Here is a 17,229-nt window from a genome sequence, read left to right as displayed (position 1 = left end):
TTATCATGACCAGAAAATGAAATAAATTATTCTGATGAGACGATAAACTACACACCTGATGGGTCAGGACACCTCATGACACTATGATTGTCATTTATGCTCCAAGGATTGAAGGAAACAAACAAGTCTTTATTATTCTTGAGATTTGTCTTCCATTGATTCATATTTAAATGCAAAATATGGCCTTTGTCCAAAATGCTTACATCCAAACCTTTTTGTCTTTGAATTTTAAAAAATAAAACTTTTACATTTTCTATATATCAAACCTTTGCATTTCACACTGACACACAGAGGTCCTCGGCTCTCCTGTATAGGGGTTGGGGCCGATATCATCGCAGCCCCAGCCTCTGCACAGGAGAGCAGAGAACCTTGCCTATTCAGCCAGGCCAACAATTCCCTATAACGATTCCCCTTTCAGACACTTATGCTACCTTCACACTTTAGCCTGAGTGACCCCAATCCGATTTCCAGGTTGCTCATATGCAACCTGGATCTGATCTTTTCATGACAGTCTGAACAACAAAAATCCGATTTTTTCCAATGCGACCCAGGCCGCTTAGCTACGTGGTCCTGAATCTGATACGAATCTGATCTTTTCAAATGCGACCTGTGTCTGAACAACCGACCTGAATGACATTTATACCCGACAGTGGTCACTCTACTGTACTGCTTCTTGCTATGCAGGAGTGGCAAGAAAAATAACAACAATAGTGGAAGAAAATGCGGAGATTAGTATTTATGTTTAACCATCTTGGAAAGATTGAGTTTTTAAGGTTGGGAAAGATCGCTAGATGTTCTCTAGTACTACCATCCATTTTTACTTCTGTAAACATTAATTGTAAAATTGTAAAATTGCTTGTGACGTCATTGCGTCCTCTACTGCTTATGCAGGACAGTTAGGCTGTATGAATGCAGTTCACACAGGAGATCATATACAAGTTGCAGATATTTGAAAAATGTGAACAGCAATGCAAAAAATCAGATTTTACAAAGAAATCGGAAACGAGCGCAAGGCCTACAATGTAAACATAGCCGAAGATGGGTATGGGGCATTGCAGGCTAACAAAAGTAGCCAAACGAACCCCATTCCAAAGGGGTGGACCCATTTGTCTATTTCAATTTGCCAGTTTTCAAAATAAAAACAAGGCTTTGATGGGCTACTGTATAAAACCTAGAACTCAACGCTATTCCAGACATTTTGAAATAAAAAAGCTTCCAGGATGGAAAACGAAACGTCTTCAAACTTTGGAAACAAAGTCCAGTGGATTGTTTTTAATTTTCTTTTTAGGGAAAGACTATGACCTGGATGACTGAGAATCTTCACCAGTAAAAAACGGACACTGCCAGAAAAGGCCTTCAATATCCCTGCAGTAGACAGGAGTGTTGATGAGAATCATCTTATTGTCCCTCAGGCTGTACTGCTGGTTGATGTCAACAGGTGAAATTCTCCTTCCCCGGTGTAAAACAATGTCTCCTGTTTCCCTTGCAGTCTGAGCCGGTGTAAGGAGATGAACAGCGCTGCCCGGACACGGCACGCTCCGATGTCTCCCTCTGACTTCCTGGATAAACTGATGGGAAGGACGTCTGGATATGATGCTCGGATCAGGCCAAATTTCAAAGGTACTTAATGGTCACCCCTTTCCGGTTCTGTTAAACACCAAAATATGTCTTTGTTTTCTCATGTTTTAAATTCCAGAGATTCTGCTCCATCTCTGACTTTTTACTCATCCCTACTTTTAGCACACCTGATCTACGTCATTTATACCTTTTAGATGTTTCCCAGATGTCTGGTTGATCTAGCTTCAGTTAATCAGGGATGTTCCTGCTTGAAAGCTGCACTAATTTCTCCCTGCAGCTGTTCTCTCTTTAAAGCAGCTCCAGTGATAATTGATGTGATGATTAATTACTGGGATCATTGTTTAAATTAAGAATTTCTTTTCTGTTATCTCACTGGGTGAAATGAAACACAGAAAATAAAACATAAGTAAAGTTCAGCTTTACATAAACTTTACATAAGTAAAGTTCAACTTGGAATGTACAGATATATGAAAATGTGGGCTGACTGATATCTGATATCAATATTGCCTTTAAGGACTGATATTTGACAAATTTATACATGATAACAGAGTTCCTTTAAGTTTTTGCCCTCTTGCTTATCATCGTTTCTTCAGTTAAGCAAGCTTTAGTCCTTCACTACATCACCTAAGCACGACCAAACAAACACCATATAATAAACCTAACACAACTTTTCATACCAAACATGTTTTGAACGTTAAAAAGGCTTCTAACACCTCAATTTGGACACTTAGATGTTAAATTCTCTGAATGTGTGACACTCTGGCTGCTGATGTTGCTCTGTTTTTTCTTACAATCGTTAGCATTTCTTTATTTGTTTTTATGGTTTGGAAAAAAGTAGTTTTAACACATTTTAAGTGAAAAGGTATGCCTAAAATAATTTGTGCTGTAATTTCATCAAGATTACGCTCCTAAATTTTCTGCTCTGGTTCGAGGCACCAGCTACGGTGGCCCTGAAGTGCAAACTGCAACTACAAATCTAAAAGCGCAACTACATTAAGAAAAACAAAACTACATAAAGCAAAGCGCAACTACATTAAGGAAATCGCAACTACATAAAGCAAAGCGCAACTAAATTGAGAAAAACAAAACTACATAAAGCAAAGCGCAACTACATTAAGGAAAACACAATTACATTAACCTACAGGAAAAGGTAGGTACCAGTGGGAAACATGAGACATCGCTGATTGGACGACAGCGCCGTTTGACCCTTGAACCGGAAGTAGCGTCGTCTGAACAGTCCAGCTTCTTTTAAGTGTGTCTTCAGTGTACTCAAACTAACTAAAAATTCGTGATTAGTCTTGAACATATCCAGTATCACCTCGTACGTATGTCCTGATTCAAAATATTCCTGGAAAATGGCAGCTATGTTTGGAGCGCCGACAATATCCATGTTTTCAAAAGCCGCAGCAGGCAGAATGACTTCCGGTTCAAGGGTCAAACGGCGCCGTCGTCCAATCAGCGATGTCTCATGTTTCCCACTGGTACCTACCTTTTCCGGTAGGTTAATGTAATTGTGTTTTCCTTAATGTAGTTGCACTTTGCTTTATGTAGTTTTGTTTTTCTTAATGTAGTTGCGCTTTGCTTTGTGTAGTTTTGTTTTTCTTAATGTAGTTGCGCTTTGCTTTGTGTAGTTTTGTTTTTCTTAATGTAGTTGCGCTTTGCTTTGTGTAGTTTTGTTTTTCTTAATGTAATTGCGCTTTGCTTTATGTAGTTTTGTTTTTCTTAATGCAGTTGCGCTTTTAGATTTGTAGTTGCAGTTTGCACTGCAGGGCCACCGTCACTAGCAGAAGGAGGTAGTGCTACATGTCCCCACTGAGAGCTTTCTGAAGCCAGCCAGACTCAGTGAGTGTCATTTGCAGCGGCTGAAAGTGAATATAAATATTTTTTAGGTTTGTGGTAAAAACAGCAAATTTCAGAATATATTTTTCTTTCCCTGTATATTTTAATATTATGAGTTAATGTAGTTATTTATAAATTCTTTCCACAGTTCAGAAAACAAACACTTTGGAGGACTAATAATGATCAGAGCACCCCTACTATCAGAATCAGAATCAGACATACTTTAATAATCCAAGGGAAATTACTATACCTTGTGATAAAGAAAAGATTCCTCTGGCCTTCTAGCAAACCCCATTCAGTTTATACTGGCAGCTCTGCATCATGTCTTGCATGTAGTATCTGTCTTCTAGACGGTGCCAGAATCAGCTTCTCTGATTGGTTGACGCTCAGGATCCTACTGCAAAAGTTCAGATTTTAAAGCCGGGACACTTGAATTTTCAAACCGCAGTTCTCCAAATGATGGAACCTCTGCAAAACACGACGCTCACGACTGTCAAATTGTGCTGCTCGAGCTTCAGCGCATCCCATACTGTAGACTGTCTGTAAATCAGATGCTCAAAACCTGTTTGGTCTAGAAGAAATATCTACAAAAACTATCAAACAAACAGATAAAAAAAAAGATGGACATAAACACCGATTGTTGTTATCAACCTAGTTTTAACTGACAGAAGCCCATGCATTAGAGATTAACATAATGAAATATGTTACATATTTACATAATACCATAATTAAGATTTGTTGGTCAATATATCTTCTGTTTTCTATTTAAGCTGTTTTGTTGTATATCTTCCAGTCTCTATCACTTTCTCTCCCCCCTTAGTTCTTATCCCCTCTTTCTTTCTCATCTCTCTTTACATTTCCATGTTGATTGTTAACAATTTTACTCCCTAAATAATTTTTAATAAAGTTTCATATACAGGTAACAAGCAGAACCTTATTGTCATAAAACGAGGACAGATCCAGTATTCAAGGAGAGACAGTACGTGGAACCGGAACTTGAAGCAGGACTTTAAACTGGTCTCCTCCTTGGAGCCAGGCTTACTGGATAAAAACTGAACCTCCCCACATATTGAGCCAAAAACCCAGAGGACTCCGTGGGGGAGGAACAGTGGACGATCAGGAGACGAGACAAACATTAAAACCCTCTTTCCACTGGCTGCCAGGATCCAGAACACGAACCAAGGAACAAAACTTAAAGACAGGCTAACAGAAACACAAGTAATGATCTGGCACAGAATGCTCAGGCTGAACTGAATATAAACCAGAGGAAACAGGTGAGGGGAATAAATTAAAATTGAGGCAGGGAGGGAAAAACGACAGGTGAAAGGAATGAATAATTAAGGGAAAGCAAACAGGCCAGATCATGACACTTATAGCAGCAACAATAATGGCCAGCTTGTAAAAACAAATCTGATGGGCAAACCTCCAGCTCTGGAACAATAACTCCTAGAGCCATATTGAAAAAAACAGGACACAAAAATAAAATACATTTAAAATTTACTAACATTTCTCCGTACCGATAAAAATCCAGATATATGGAGCCTCCTGAATGCAGGAGTGAAGTCGTTTCAGTAAAATAAGTAGGAAATGCTTCATAAATCACCAACTTTCCTGGAAGTTTATTTTTCAGACCAACATAATGTGTTGCATGGATGTCCAAATATTGCATCTGAGCTGCTGAAAATTTATTCTTCAGCGTTTTCCTGCATTTCTGTGTGGATCATCTTCCAGTTGTTCTAATCATAGTGTTTTCACCTGCAGGTCCTCCAGTCAACGTCTCCTGTAACATTTTCATCAACAGCTTCGGCTCCATCGCTGAGACCACCATGGTGAGTGACAGAAAATTAGATTGAACATGTTTTCCATGAGCTCTGATTTAAGGATTTTAATACCCCGATACCTTTCTAATAACGATGGATATCAAAACGCCTCAGGAGCGTTGTTGAGCGTTGTTTTTGAAGATGTTGTTGACTAGGGTGACCAAACGTCCGTATTTCCCGGGACATATCCGTATTTCACGTCCTGTCACGGGCGTCCCGGGTTTTTTTTAGAAAGTGAGGAAATGTCCTGATTTCACTGCGCACAACGCTCCGTGTGACATAATCCCTGAGCCGTGTCAGTGCGGGCAGCCCTGTTCTTAATCAGAGGCTCTGTTCGAAAACCTAGGACGCATCCTCCAAGGACGCGGTCTACCTAGACTGGATCCTTCGAAGTCCTTGAAAATAAGGAGGCCGGAAGAGTTTTGGCTGTAAATTCGAACAGGTCCTCCCTTCGGCGGGTTTTACCGCCGTATGCTCTGTTGCTTAGCAACCGTGAAAGTTGACACACAAAGCAGGAAAAGAATGAATACCGAGGTTTTCAAAACTGTTTGTTTATTTATTTATTTTTTAAAAAGTTAAAGTGAACAAAGACTACACTCACAAGAATCCAGAGTGGAATAAAGGTTCCAACCACCGGGAGCAGGAACAAATCAAATCAAATGTAATGATAGAAACCTTAGTCAGTTAAATAAACTGCTGCTGTCATTCTATACATCTCCGATGTTGCTGCTATTTTCAAATATCCATTACTGTAAAAATGTCCATAGCTGCATATTGGTTATTAATTCTCCAGTTTTATATTGTTAAAACACTTTACAGAATTTTATTTTTTATATTTTAACTCTTCCCTATTATGTTATTCTTATAAATTTTTCAAAGGTCCTTATTTGTGTGACCATTTTCAATAATCTTTCTGCTGCTGTAAATTTGCCCATTGTGGGACAATAAAGGGATTTTCTATTCTATTCTATAAAAGGGTTAGAAATATATAAGTAAATCTAAACAATGTATCTACAAAATATATCTGCAAAATCTCTAATATTCAACAACAAAAAATACTTAGTTAAGCATATTGTGCAAAACAACAATAAAAAAATGTAACTCCTATCAGATTTATAGTTCCCACTCTGGAGATTTATTAGAATCTGTCCTTAAATTCCAGCCAAACCCATTTACACTGTAACAGATAAAAACCTTTAGATAAATCAAACACTACCGCCACATATCTGACTCTATAACCATTAAAACAACTAGTAACAAGTAAAATTTCCTCGATTTTATCGATGATGAGACATTTGTTCTTTCAATCAAACCAAATTTTTAGCGAGCTGTTAGACCAATGTCAAAACAATTTCAAATAGCAACTAGTGATTAATCTAGCAATATTTTTTTTGTTGTTTGAAACTTTGAAGAAAACATGTAAAAAACACGAATCACTCTGGCTTTACCATCTGTACTACTGCTTGCAGCAATGCACACGCCTGGTGACAAGCTCCACCATGTCATCTAATCTCTGTTTGGCAGTTCCACCTCCACTTGGCAGGCCCGTATTTTTGGACCATTGCTTTATTGGCTTTTGAAAGCTGAAGAGGGTCACTGGTGTCAACAGCCCTGACCTCACCAGATTCTCCACAGACAGAAGTTTGAAAAGCACCGTCATCTCCTCCAGGAGCTACACCTGGATGACGATTGCTTTCATTGATACTTCTGTCCGACCAGAGCAGGAAACTATCCAGCTTTGGGGAAGATTCGCTGGACAACAGAGATGATGCCAGCTGTTGTTACAGAGCTCAGAAAGAAGCAGCTGGAGATTATACCAAGAAACCCAGCAAAGGGTGCTGAGAACAGGGACCTGGCTCTTCTCCAGCCATGCTCTGAAACTAAGGAAACTAACACTCAGAGAGCAATTCTACATTTTCATAGGAAAAAGCTCGTTTCTGCAGCTCTTCTTCATCCTATACCGTGACCACGCAAAAAGACACACAACTCTTGCAATTGTAACTTCACCCAGTAGGCTAGCTGTAAAAAAAAAAAAAGGAAGGTGGGGTGGTGGATTATTTTTTTTTTTTTGAAACATACATAGCCTAATTGATATTGTCTATTAACCTAAAGCAATATGCATGTCACTATGCATACATGTCAGGTCATTGACCTTGACCAAGTCATCTTACAGTAGAACTGCAGTCAGTCTGTGGACTATGACTGCCCCTGCATAGATAGAGACAAATTCCCCACTGGGATCAGCTTCATGGTCATGTTAGGACACTTCTTTGATTTTATTTACTTTACTCAGGCTACAAAGCCCACAGCCCGCCAAATGTTGAAAGGGTAATATTGTTGCCATTACTGTTAATATAAGTAGAAATTTTACACATTCAGTAATAAAATGTCACATGGGATGGTATGGGGGGATGGGAATTTAAGAAGGGGGATGATTTTTAAAAAATTTTAAGAAGGGGGATGCCATCCCCCCTCAGCTCGAGTACTGACTTCACCTAACTTCTGTCACAGGTGTGCAATCACTCTCACTTTTTCAGTAGCCTTTATTTGTCCCAGTATGGGCAATTTTGTGCAGTAGTAGTACACCTTTTACACACATGTTCACATTTCACAAATCACAGATAAAAAATAAAAGAAGCACAAGAGACACATAAATATTTAACAAGATAAAAGTAAGGTGGATAAAAGAGACAGAAATGTAAAAAATAATAAAAAGTAATTAAATATGTGCAAATGAGAGCATAGACCTGAATGCATGCATTTTTTCATTTTACTGTAATTACCAAAAAACATTCCTTTCGCTTGGTTAGAATTGCATCCTTTACCTTGCAGCACTCATAATCAGCCCTCTACATATGGATAACATGTAAATGGATTGCTTACGGGCTGAAAACTGTGTTTGGTGTGAACGCAACTTTAGCATCCTTGTTGTGCAGCAAACAGACCGATTTCATTTTGTTTTCCTAGTAGAAATTAGTCACATTTTCAGGTATTAGAAAAAATTCTATTGATTCTGTCCTGGATTACAAAGTAAGATCTACACAAAATGCAAAGAAATGCACTTAAAGGAATACTACACCCAAAACATGATTAGCCTTCATTTTCTACTCACCCCCATGCTGAACTACACTCTGGAGTACTTTTTTGATATCTCAAATGCATCTGGAGATCTGGGAGGCTTCTTGCTGTCTGCTGACATTCAAATAATGGAGGTCTATGGTGCCCGAGGCAGAAAGGTCCATAAAAGTCCACAAAAAACGTGTCAATATTCCTCCATACTGCTCGTCCAATGTATTCCAAGTGTCCTGAGTGGGTAGCATCCATAATTTACTCGAAACGAAGTCATTTAGAATGTTTTTAGAGCATAAACAGTAGTGTATAGGATTTCCTGAAAGCGCGCGCCTGCGCGTTCACGACGCTACGGAAGCCGGCAGACCAAACCAGATGAAAGTGCGCATAGAAAAATATGAAAGTGACACACTGGTCTAACTATCTTAAAATAAAACCAATAAATGAATACTGCTATCTAAAATAAGCAGCTCTTATATCAGATTATTACTTGTCCATCAGAACTGAGAACCTCAATAATCCACAGAAATGTTGGAGAATAATTAGTCCTCCTTTGTTAATAAAAGCTCTCGGGTATTCCCAAAAAATATGCTAAACGAACCTGACTCAGTCTATTATGTTCTGAGTCTTAAATTGCTTAAACAAACATTTTTGTTATCTGGTTCACTGTTTGACCCTACAGGAGTAACCCCCCTCTACCTCCTGTACCAGCCCATTTAATGGTGTTCCAGGTGTAGAGGGCACGCCGCCCCCAACCTCTTGCAACCATTTTTAATCTCTCGGTCCAAAACAAAGAAATTCCATCAGTTTGGAAGTCAGCTTTAGTTACTCCTCTATTAAAAGAAAGAGATTTTGCACATCTAACTGACTACAGGTCAATATCCAATTTGTGCATCCTGCCTATCGTTCATGAATCTCAGTTAAATGCATTCTTATATTCACATAAACTTCTATCAAATCTTCAATCTAGCTTCAAGACAAATCACAGTACCTTTTGCAGCTACAAAGGTGATTAATTATATTATTGTTGCTCTGGATAAAAAGCAGCATTGTGCCTCTCTTTTTATTGATCTGTTAAAAGCTTTTTGACACAGTGGACCATCCTGTCATGGTGGGATTAAGGGACCTAACCCACATGCAGAACACACTCAGACACAGAAGAAAAGTTTATTGATCACACAATGGATAATAAAGACTGATTCGGATTAACAGGTCCGGGACTGGTAACAACAGGGTTCTCTGCAGAGAGGGATAGTTCGGTTAGCTGAGATCCAGGTTCAGTTGTTTGTTGAATTATGCAGGTCTGTACCTGTTCAGTGGTTGACTGAGCGGCAGAGGGAGGGAACCAGGAGGGTCCAGAGGCAGATGGTGAGCAGAGGGCTTGGCAGTGGCAGGGCTTGACTTCAGACTTCTCGGTGTTCAGATCAGAGGTTTTCTCCAGTTCTCTTCTTGAGAGCGGGCAGGCAGGTTCAGACAGATTGATCATCCAATGATCTCCAGAGATCAGACAGGTAGTGCAGATGAGAAACTCTTCCAGAGTTTCAGGATTCAGTTCGGTTCTTCCTAGGAGGCAGAGAGGACAAAACTGGTTAGGTTCAGGTTCAGGTTTCAAGGGAGTCAGAGAATCAGACAGGTTGGTTGGCTCAGACTTGCTAACCGTAACTGGCTTAACACTCTGGCACTGGAGTGTTGCGCTGCCACTGCTTATATGCTGGTCTCCTGATGAGTTAACGAGCCGCAGGTGTAGAAGTCAGCTTCGGCTCCAGGAGACCTAGGACGCCCTCTGCTGGAGAAAGGTAGACAGACCTCCAGATCCCAACACATCCTGGTTAAACATAGGCTTCTTTGTTAGGACTTTTCAGTGTATTCTCATTATTAGTTTGTATGAAATCGTACGAAAAGTTATGCACCGTAATTTTGTACGTTTTAGACGTTTTTTTCGGCGTATTTTTACGTCTTGCCTCGAGACAAGATATCCTTGCGCGTGCGCATCTTACACAGAATTTAACATACAATTAGCCCTAACCCTAACCCTAACCCTAAGAAACAAAACAGCAAGCAACCTATTTAGAGACCTGAAGAAGTAATTATTGCACTGTTTTTCCCAGTTTTACGTCCGTCCGCGGATCTGCTTTTTTCGTCTGTCTGGCTGTGCATGCGCACTGATCTGTATTTTCCAGGAAAAACGTCCAAAACGTACGAAATACTGTGCATAACTTTTCGTACGATTTCATACGAACTGATAATGAGAATATGACAATGCAGTTACCTTGTTCACACATCATTAATGACAGTGACAGAACTCAGTGTATTATATGATGGTCAGTGTCCTGATCTTCTTAGTGTCCAAAAGTGTTCAGTATTAGGACCCACACTTTTTATTATATACATAAAGGAACTGGGAATAAACATGTCGGAAGTAAATATGCATTTCTATGCTCATGAGAAGATTCTTCAGTATCTGGGATCAACTCCTGCAAAAACAATTCAATCCCAGCAGAAAGCTTTTAATGTAATTCATTACACACATTTGCAGCTAAAATTGATCCTCAATGCTGATAACACTAAACTCATGCTTATTATAAATGGCAAGATGGTCCCAAAGTGCTCCCCGCTGTGTCCACGTTTGAGGGAAATGTCATTCAGCTTTTTTGTGTGTGTGTGGGTGTCATTACACTGTCACAAGTACAGAGCAACAAAATCAATTCTCTGCATTTAACCCATCCCCATGGGGAGCAGTGGGCTGCCATTGTGCGGCGCACATGTAGCAGTGCACTGGAAAAATCTAAATCTAGATAAGTCATTTTTTTCTTAAAATATGTGCATTTATTCTTGGATTAAGGAGATAAAAGAGAAATTTTGCAAATGAAACAAGACAATTTACACTTAAAATAAGAAGAGACAATTGCTTTGTCTTATTTTAAGTGTATATTATCCAATTATCTTATTTTAAGAGTAGAAATACTCATTCCATTGGCGAACTATCTCATTTAGCTACTCAAATTAAGGGTAAATACACTTAATTTAAGAAAGTTCTTACTTATTTCTAGATTGTTTTTCCAGTGTGTGGGGTTATGGGTCTTTGCTCAGGAACCCAGTGGCAGTCTGTGCACTGCAAAAATTATCTTAAAATGAGTACAAATTTCTTAAATTAAGGGTATTTACCCTTAATTTGAGCAGGTAAATAAGATGATTTGCCAATGGAATTAGTATTTTTACTCTTAAATAAGGTATCTAGATAAAATGCACTTGAAATAAGACAATTCAATTGTTTTTTCTTATTTTAAGTGAAATTGTCTTGTTCCATTGGCAAGGTGTCTCACTTAAATCCTTAATTCAAGAAAAAATGCACATATTTTAAGAAGAAATGACTTATTTAGATTTCATTATTGTGCAGTGTGGGAGTGGGGCTTAAACTCATATCCTCTGCACTGCAAAAACTATCTAGAAATAAGTAAACATTTCTTAAATTAAGTGTATTCACCCTTAATTTGAGTAGGTAAATGAGATAGGTTGCCAATGGAATGAGTAACTTTACTCTTAAAATAAGATAATTAGATAATATGCACTTGAAATAAGACAATGCAATGGTGTTTTCTTATTTTAAGTGTAAATTGTCTTGTTCCATTGGCAAAATGTCTCTTTTACCTCCTCAATTGAAGAACAAATGCACTTATTTTAAGAAAAAAATGACTAATCTAGATTCAGATTTTTTGCAGTGTGGATTCCAAGCGCAATATCCTAACCACTAGTCCGCTCCCCATGGTTTTTCATCTGTATAAATATCTATGCATTTTAGTTGATAACTTCCTCACTTTCAGTCGTCATTTAGAAAATGTTGTGTGGAAACCAAGAAGACTTAAAGTCTTTGTTGATACACAGCAGCTGAACCTGATAAACCCCACTCTATCCTTCATTCTCCACCCTCCTCATCATCATCTGTAAATGACAGGGGATTTCTATAGTCACCTTTTTTCAGTTCTTGCTGCTTCCAAAAATTAACCCATTTTAATATGAAGCCTGTTATATCACTCTTCTTTCACATTACCAGTGGGTGTTTGATTATGAAACCTGACCATGCTTCCTCTGTGTGTCTGACCTTTTGTCCGCCTTTTCTTTAAGTTGTGCTAGAAATCATGGCATCCTCCAGAGAGACTGAGCTGTGATGCATTCACTGCAGTCTGGAGGTTTTTCTGACCTCAGTCAAATTACGTGAAACAACCTCAGAGGATCTGCTGATGCTGTCTTGATGAACCAACAGATAAACCTGTCACTATGTTGGTTTGTTGTTATATTGAAGTTTAATTTGGCAAAGCAGAATCTTAATCTGGAGCCAGTACTGATGGAGGCAAGCAGGCGGGGATGGAAATCCAAGGAGACACACGAGACGACAGGAATAGCAGATGTGCTTGGAAGACATTTAGCGACTCTGACAGCAAATGAAGTCCGTCCAGGCTGAACACGCACTGCCGCACACATATCATTCACTTTCACATGTGTTCATATTCAGGATGTTTGTTAACAAAAAAAGCACTTCCACTTCATGTGTGAGACAGTCTGAGTGTTCCATCATCCCGGTGAACCTGTGAAAAGTGGCTCTGGCTCCTGTGGGATTTCAGGGTGGAAATCAGACAAACTGGAGACATAAACTGGGTACAAACCATGTCGTCCCGAACCATTCATTAGGAGGATTAGGGCTTAAACTACATATTATTAAACTATTTAAACACTATTGTTTTATGTCTTAAACAGAACATAATAACATTGTATAGATTCTATAACTGAGGACAAAAACAGCGTGCCTCTGTCTAAGAATATCTTGTTAATTCAACATCATTGTTTTATGTACTTAAAGAATGTAACAATATCATTTAAATACTAGATTGTTTTATATTTAACGTCATAAAAACTGCCTGGATGAATCGATTTAAGTTTATTTGAGACTGCAGATATCCTAAAATTGACCAAAATCAAATAATTATTATTTGTTAATTCCTGCGGTCTGGTTAGACTCGAGGACTAGCAGCAGCCCACGTCTCAGCCTTTGGCCCAGCAGGATGCTGGATTTTATCCTCATTCTTAAAATGTCCAACAGGCTGCATGTGTTTCCAAATCAACACATTCCAGCTTTATCTGGAAAAAAAAAACCATAAAACTGAGTATCTTTGCTTTATTTTTTTTAAGCCTTCCTTCCAAAAAAGAACATGATAACAATCCACTGGACTTTGTTTCCAAATTTTAAGATGTTTTGCTTCACATACAAGAATAATTTTCAGTGAAAATTGGAATATTCTTTTTTTGGAATGACTATGACCGTGGTAGAAAGTTAATTCTTTTATTATTTTCTCTATATCAATCATGATTTCTGTAACACAACAAATAAAACACTTTTGAAATTAAAATAAATAGTTTTGTGATTAAAATGAGAAAGTAGTTTATTTTATTGTAATCTTTAATTTAATGCAGTTGAAATGTCTTTGTTCAACTGTTGAAAAGGTTGCTCCAGGATGTATTGGGAGCGGCATCAACATTGTATTGGATATTACAGGGGAGCCCAGCAACAAAAAATAGGGAACTGACTAGTATGATCTATAGTGTGGTATATGGAGTAAATGTTGTTCCATTATTGTTAAAAAGCAAAGAACACATTTTGAAATGGAAATGGACATCTGAAAGGAAATGGTATCCTGAAATTACATTTTGAAAAATGTCTCAACCAAAAATGGTCTTGAGAGGAACTTTTCTTTCCTACAATATTATTCTTTCAAATAATTTTTTTTAAATGTTTTTGTTTTAAACCTTATTTATACGTTTTTCAGATTGTTTTAAAATCTATATTGTTTCCAATGGTGTTTTACAGATCACATTCTATAATAAGTCCAACAGAAACGCTCGCTCTTGACCAATAGAAATCTTGTTGCTAACACCCTATGGAGGATAAAAAGTGCCCAAATTAAATAAATAAATACAGCATTAAATAAATAATTAAATGTGTCAATGATTAATTAAATGTGGAATTAAATAAATAAATACAGCATTAAATAAATAATTAAATGTGTCAATGATTAATTAAATGTGGAATTAAATAAATAAATGTTATTCATTAATTAAAACCACGTTACTAATATAAAGTGCCACAATTAAATAAATAAATACAGCGATAAAAAATTAATTAAATGTGTAATTCATTAAATAAATAAGGAATTAAATAAATAAATGTTATTCATTAATTAAAACCACGTCACTAATATAAAGTGCCACAATTAAATAAATAAATACAGCGATAAAAAATTTATTAAATGTGTAATTCATTAAATAAATAAGGAATTAAATATGTAAATGTGTCATTAATTTAATAAAATACGTCTTCATTTTATTAACAAAAAATATATAATTATTTCAGTGTGCATTTAATTATTTCATGGTCCTGTGTCGCAGTGCATCGAAACCATTAAAAGAATCTGTCAAACTCAACCATCAAAGTTAGGGGGCGGGGTTAACGCGAATCGAGGTAATCGATTTGCTTCGCCTTAATGTGCAGGGTGACCAATCAGGTGTTAGATAACCGCCCCCTAACTTTGATGTGTGAGTTTGACAGATTCTTTTAATGGTTTCGATGCACTGCGACACAGGACCATGAAATAATTAAATGCACACTGAAATAATTATATATATTTTTTAATAAAATGAAGACATACTGTATTTTATTAAATTAATGACACATTTATAAATTTAATTCCTTATTTATTTAATGAATTACACATTTAATTAATTGTTTATCGCTGTATTTATTTATTTAATTGTGGCACTTTATATTAGTGACGTGGTTTTAATTAATGAATGACACATTTATTTAATTCCACATTTAATTAATAATTGACACATTTAATTATTTATTTAATGCTGTATTTATTTATTTAATTTTGGCACTTTTTATCCTCCGTAACACCCAGCAGACCAATAGAAATACATAATTGTTCTTCCTGCCTGAGAAATGAACAGAAAAGGATCTGGAAAACACAATTTAAAAAGAATGATTTTTAAAACTTGATGTGAAAGATACATTAAAAAAAGGAAAAAACAAAATCTGTTGAAAAGACAGAATTAAAAAAACGGTATTATCCGGTTGTCTCTGTCTGCCTTGAGATTACTTGTTGTGAATTGGAGCTATATAAATAAACTAAATTGAATTGAAATTACAAAGTTACTCTCAAATCTTCTTTTATTTAAGATGTTTTTCAAGCTTTCATTTCACGATTTCATTTTTGCCTCAAACTGATAATTGTGGAACTAAATTACCTCCATAATGGACCTCTGCTGTAATATTATCTTCTTCATATCATCCCTGTGTTGTTGTCTGTGTGACGCTGAACTTTCAGTGATCAGAAGATCAGATTTCTTTCATTTTTAGCTTCAAGCCTCTGACTCGGGAACCCTGCTTGTGGTTCTCCTGTCTCCGTTGTGTGACGGCTTAATGTACATAAATATACATCACTATTGACTGAACCATTGATGATGCTTCACTTCGGACCAGCTCAGCGTTTCTTTTGTAGCTGGGACTGAGGCAGACGGACGGACAGATGATTAAAGTGGCAGCCTCTAAGTGCTTTCTGCACTGCAGGGACTGGTTCTGACCACCAACCGTGCGTGTGTGTGTGTGTGTGTCTGGGGTGGGGGTTGTTTGTGTGTGTGCACTGCTGGCTCTGCCTGCTAACAACACCCTGTCAGAGAAAATTGAGACTGAAAAGATTGCTTTCAGTTGACTTGTATTATTTATCGGACTCGGATGAATTTTTCATGGCAGTTTGTGTCGACACGTCATTGAGTCCCCGACCCCCCCACCCGCTCCGCTGGCCAACACGTGTCTCTGGCCTCCTGTGTGTCTTATGACTGTTAAACTCAGCTGATATCTGCAGGCAAATGAATCTAAATTTTAACCTGTTTTTTTCTGTCTTTGACGTAAATGAAGCAGAAAAAAGGCCTTTTCCTGCCACCCTGCTGTCATTTAAGATCAGATGTTAAAAGGTTAGAGTTTTACACTTTAAAACACTATCTTGTTCCCACTGGTTTTTTCTTATTATTTATTTGTGCTATTCAATCTTTATTTGAACAGAATACTCCCATTGATCTTTTTCTAAAGAGTCTTGGCAAGAGGCTGCAAAAGTTACCTCTCACTGAACCATCTTAAATTATCAAAAACAATTAAAAGTTAAAGAGGCTTTCTCCAGCGCTCTCATTCTGGACTTAAAATCATCCAGTTTCCAATCTTTTTGCAGAATCTTCCATGTAAACAGAGCAGAGTAAACAAAAGTCATTTAAACTCAATAACAGTCGATACTTCTCTTTGTGATCAAATTAGATGTAGAAGGGCAACAGACCCAGCATGGCCTTATACAGTAGATTAAAATGTACGAGTTTCCCTGCCCCAGCTGGACAAAGAAGACATCCTCCCTTTCTGCAAGGATTGAACAGCTTTAGCAGGGTTGATCCAAAATAGTAAATAGCTGTCATCAGTGTAAAAATGCATGTTTGCATCTGACACTTGTACATTTATACACATGATGGGGAGTGACAGTCTAGTGTTCAGGGCATTGCACTTGAAATCTGGAGGTTCTGAGTTTGAGCCCCACTGCCACTCTGGCTCCCTGAGCAAAGACCCTTAATCCCTCACTGGTCCCCGGGCGCCATACAATGGCAACACACTGCTTCCCAACAGGATGGGTTAAATGTAGAGGTAAATTTCTCCAATGTGGGATTAATTAAGTTGAATTATTATTATGTCCCTTTCAGGGGCTCAGTGAGAGGGAGACAGATCTGTGTGCTGCCAGCCAGAGTTTGAAACCAGAGTTAGTCTTGACGTTTGAAGGGTTGCCAGCAGGCTCCTGAAGAACGTAGCTCCTGTATGAGTTTGACGAGATCCACC

At 37.7% G+C, this 17,229-nt stretch overlaps 1 protein-coding gene across 2 annotated transcripts in view; it reads left to right on the top strand.

Annotated features, from left to right (window-relative positions):
* glra3 (glycine receptor, alpha 3) overlaps nt 1-17,229 on the top strand; it is a 94,366-nt gene that overhangs the window by 45,887 nt on the left and 31,250 nt on the right. For both annotated transcript variants that reach the window (XM_038288274.1, XM_038288273.1), the window contains exons 2-3: nt 1,490-1,620; nt 5,179-5,246. In XM_038288274.1, the coding sequence (XP_038144202.1) occupies nt 1,490-1,620; nt 5,179-5,246 (199 nt within the window). The remainder of the gene's footprint in view (nt 1-1,489; nt 1,621-5,178; nt 5,247-17,229) is intronic.

The sequence above is a fragment of the Cyprinodon tularosa genome, unplaced genomic scaffold (assembly GCF_016077235.1).
Source record: "Cyprinodon tularosa strain WSP-4 unplaced genomic scaffold, ASM1607723v1 ctg25, whole genome shotgun sequence".
NCBI classification, from domain to species: Eukaryota; Metazoa; Chordata; class Actinopteri; order Cyprinodontiformes; family Cyprinodontidae; genus Cyprinodon; species Cyprinodon tularosa.
This window is presented reverse-complemented; position numbering and strand designations above follow the sequence as displayed.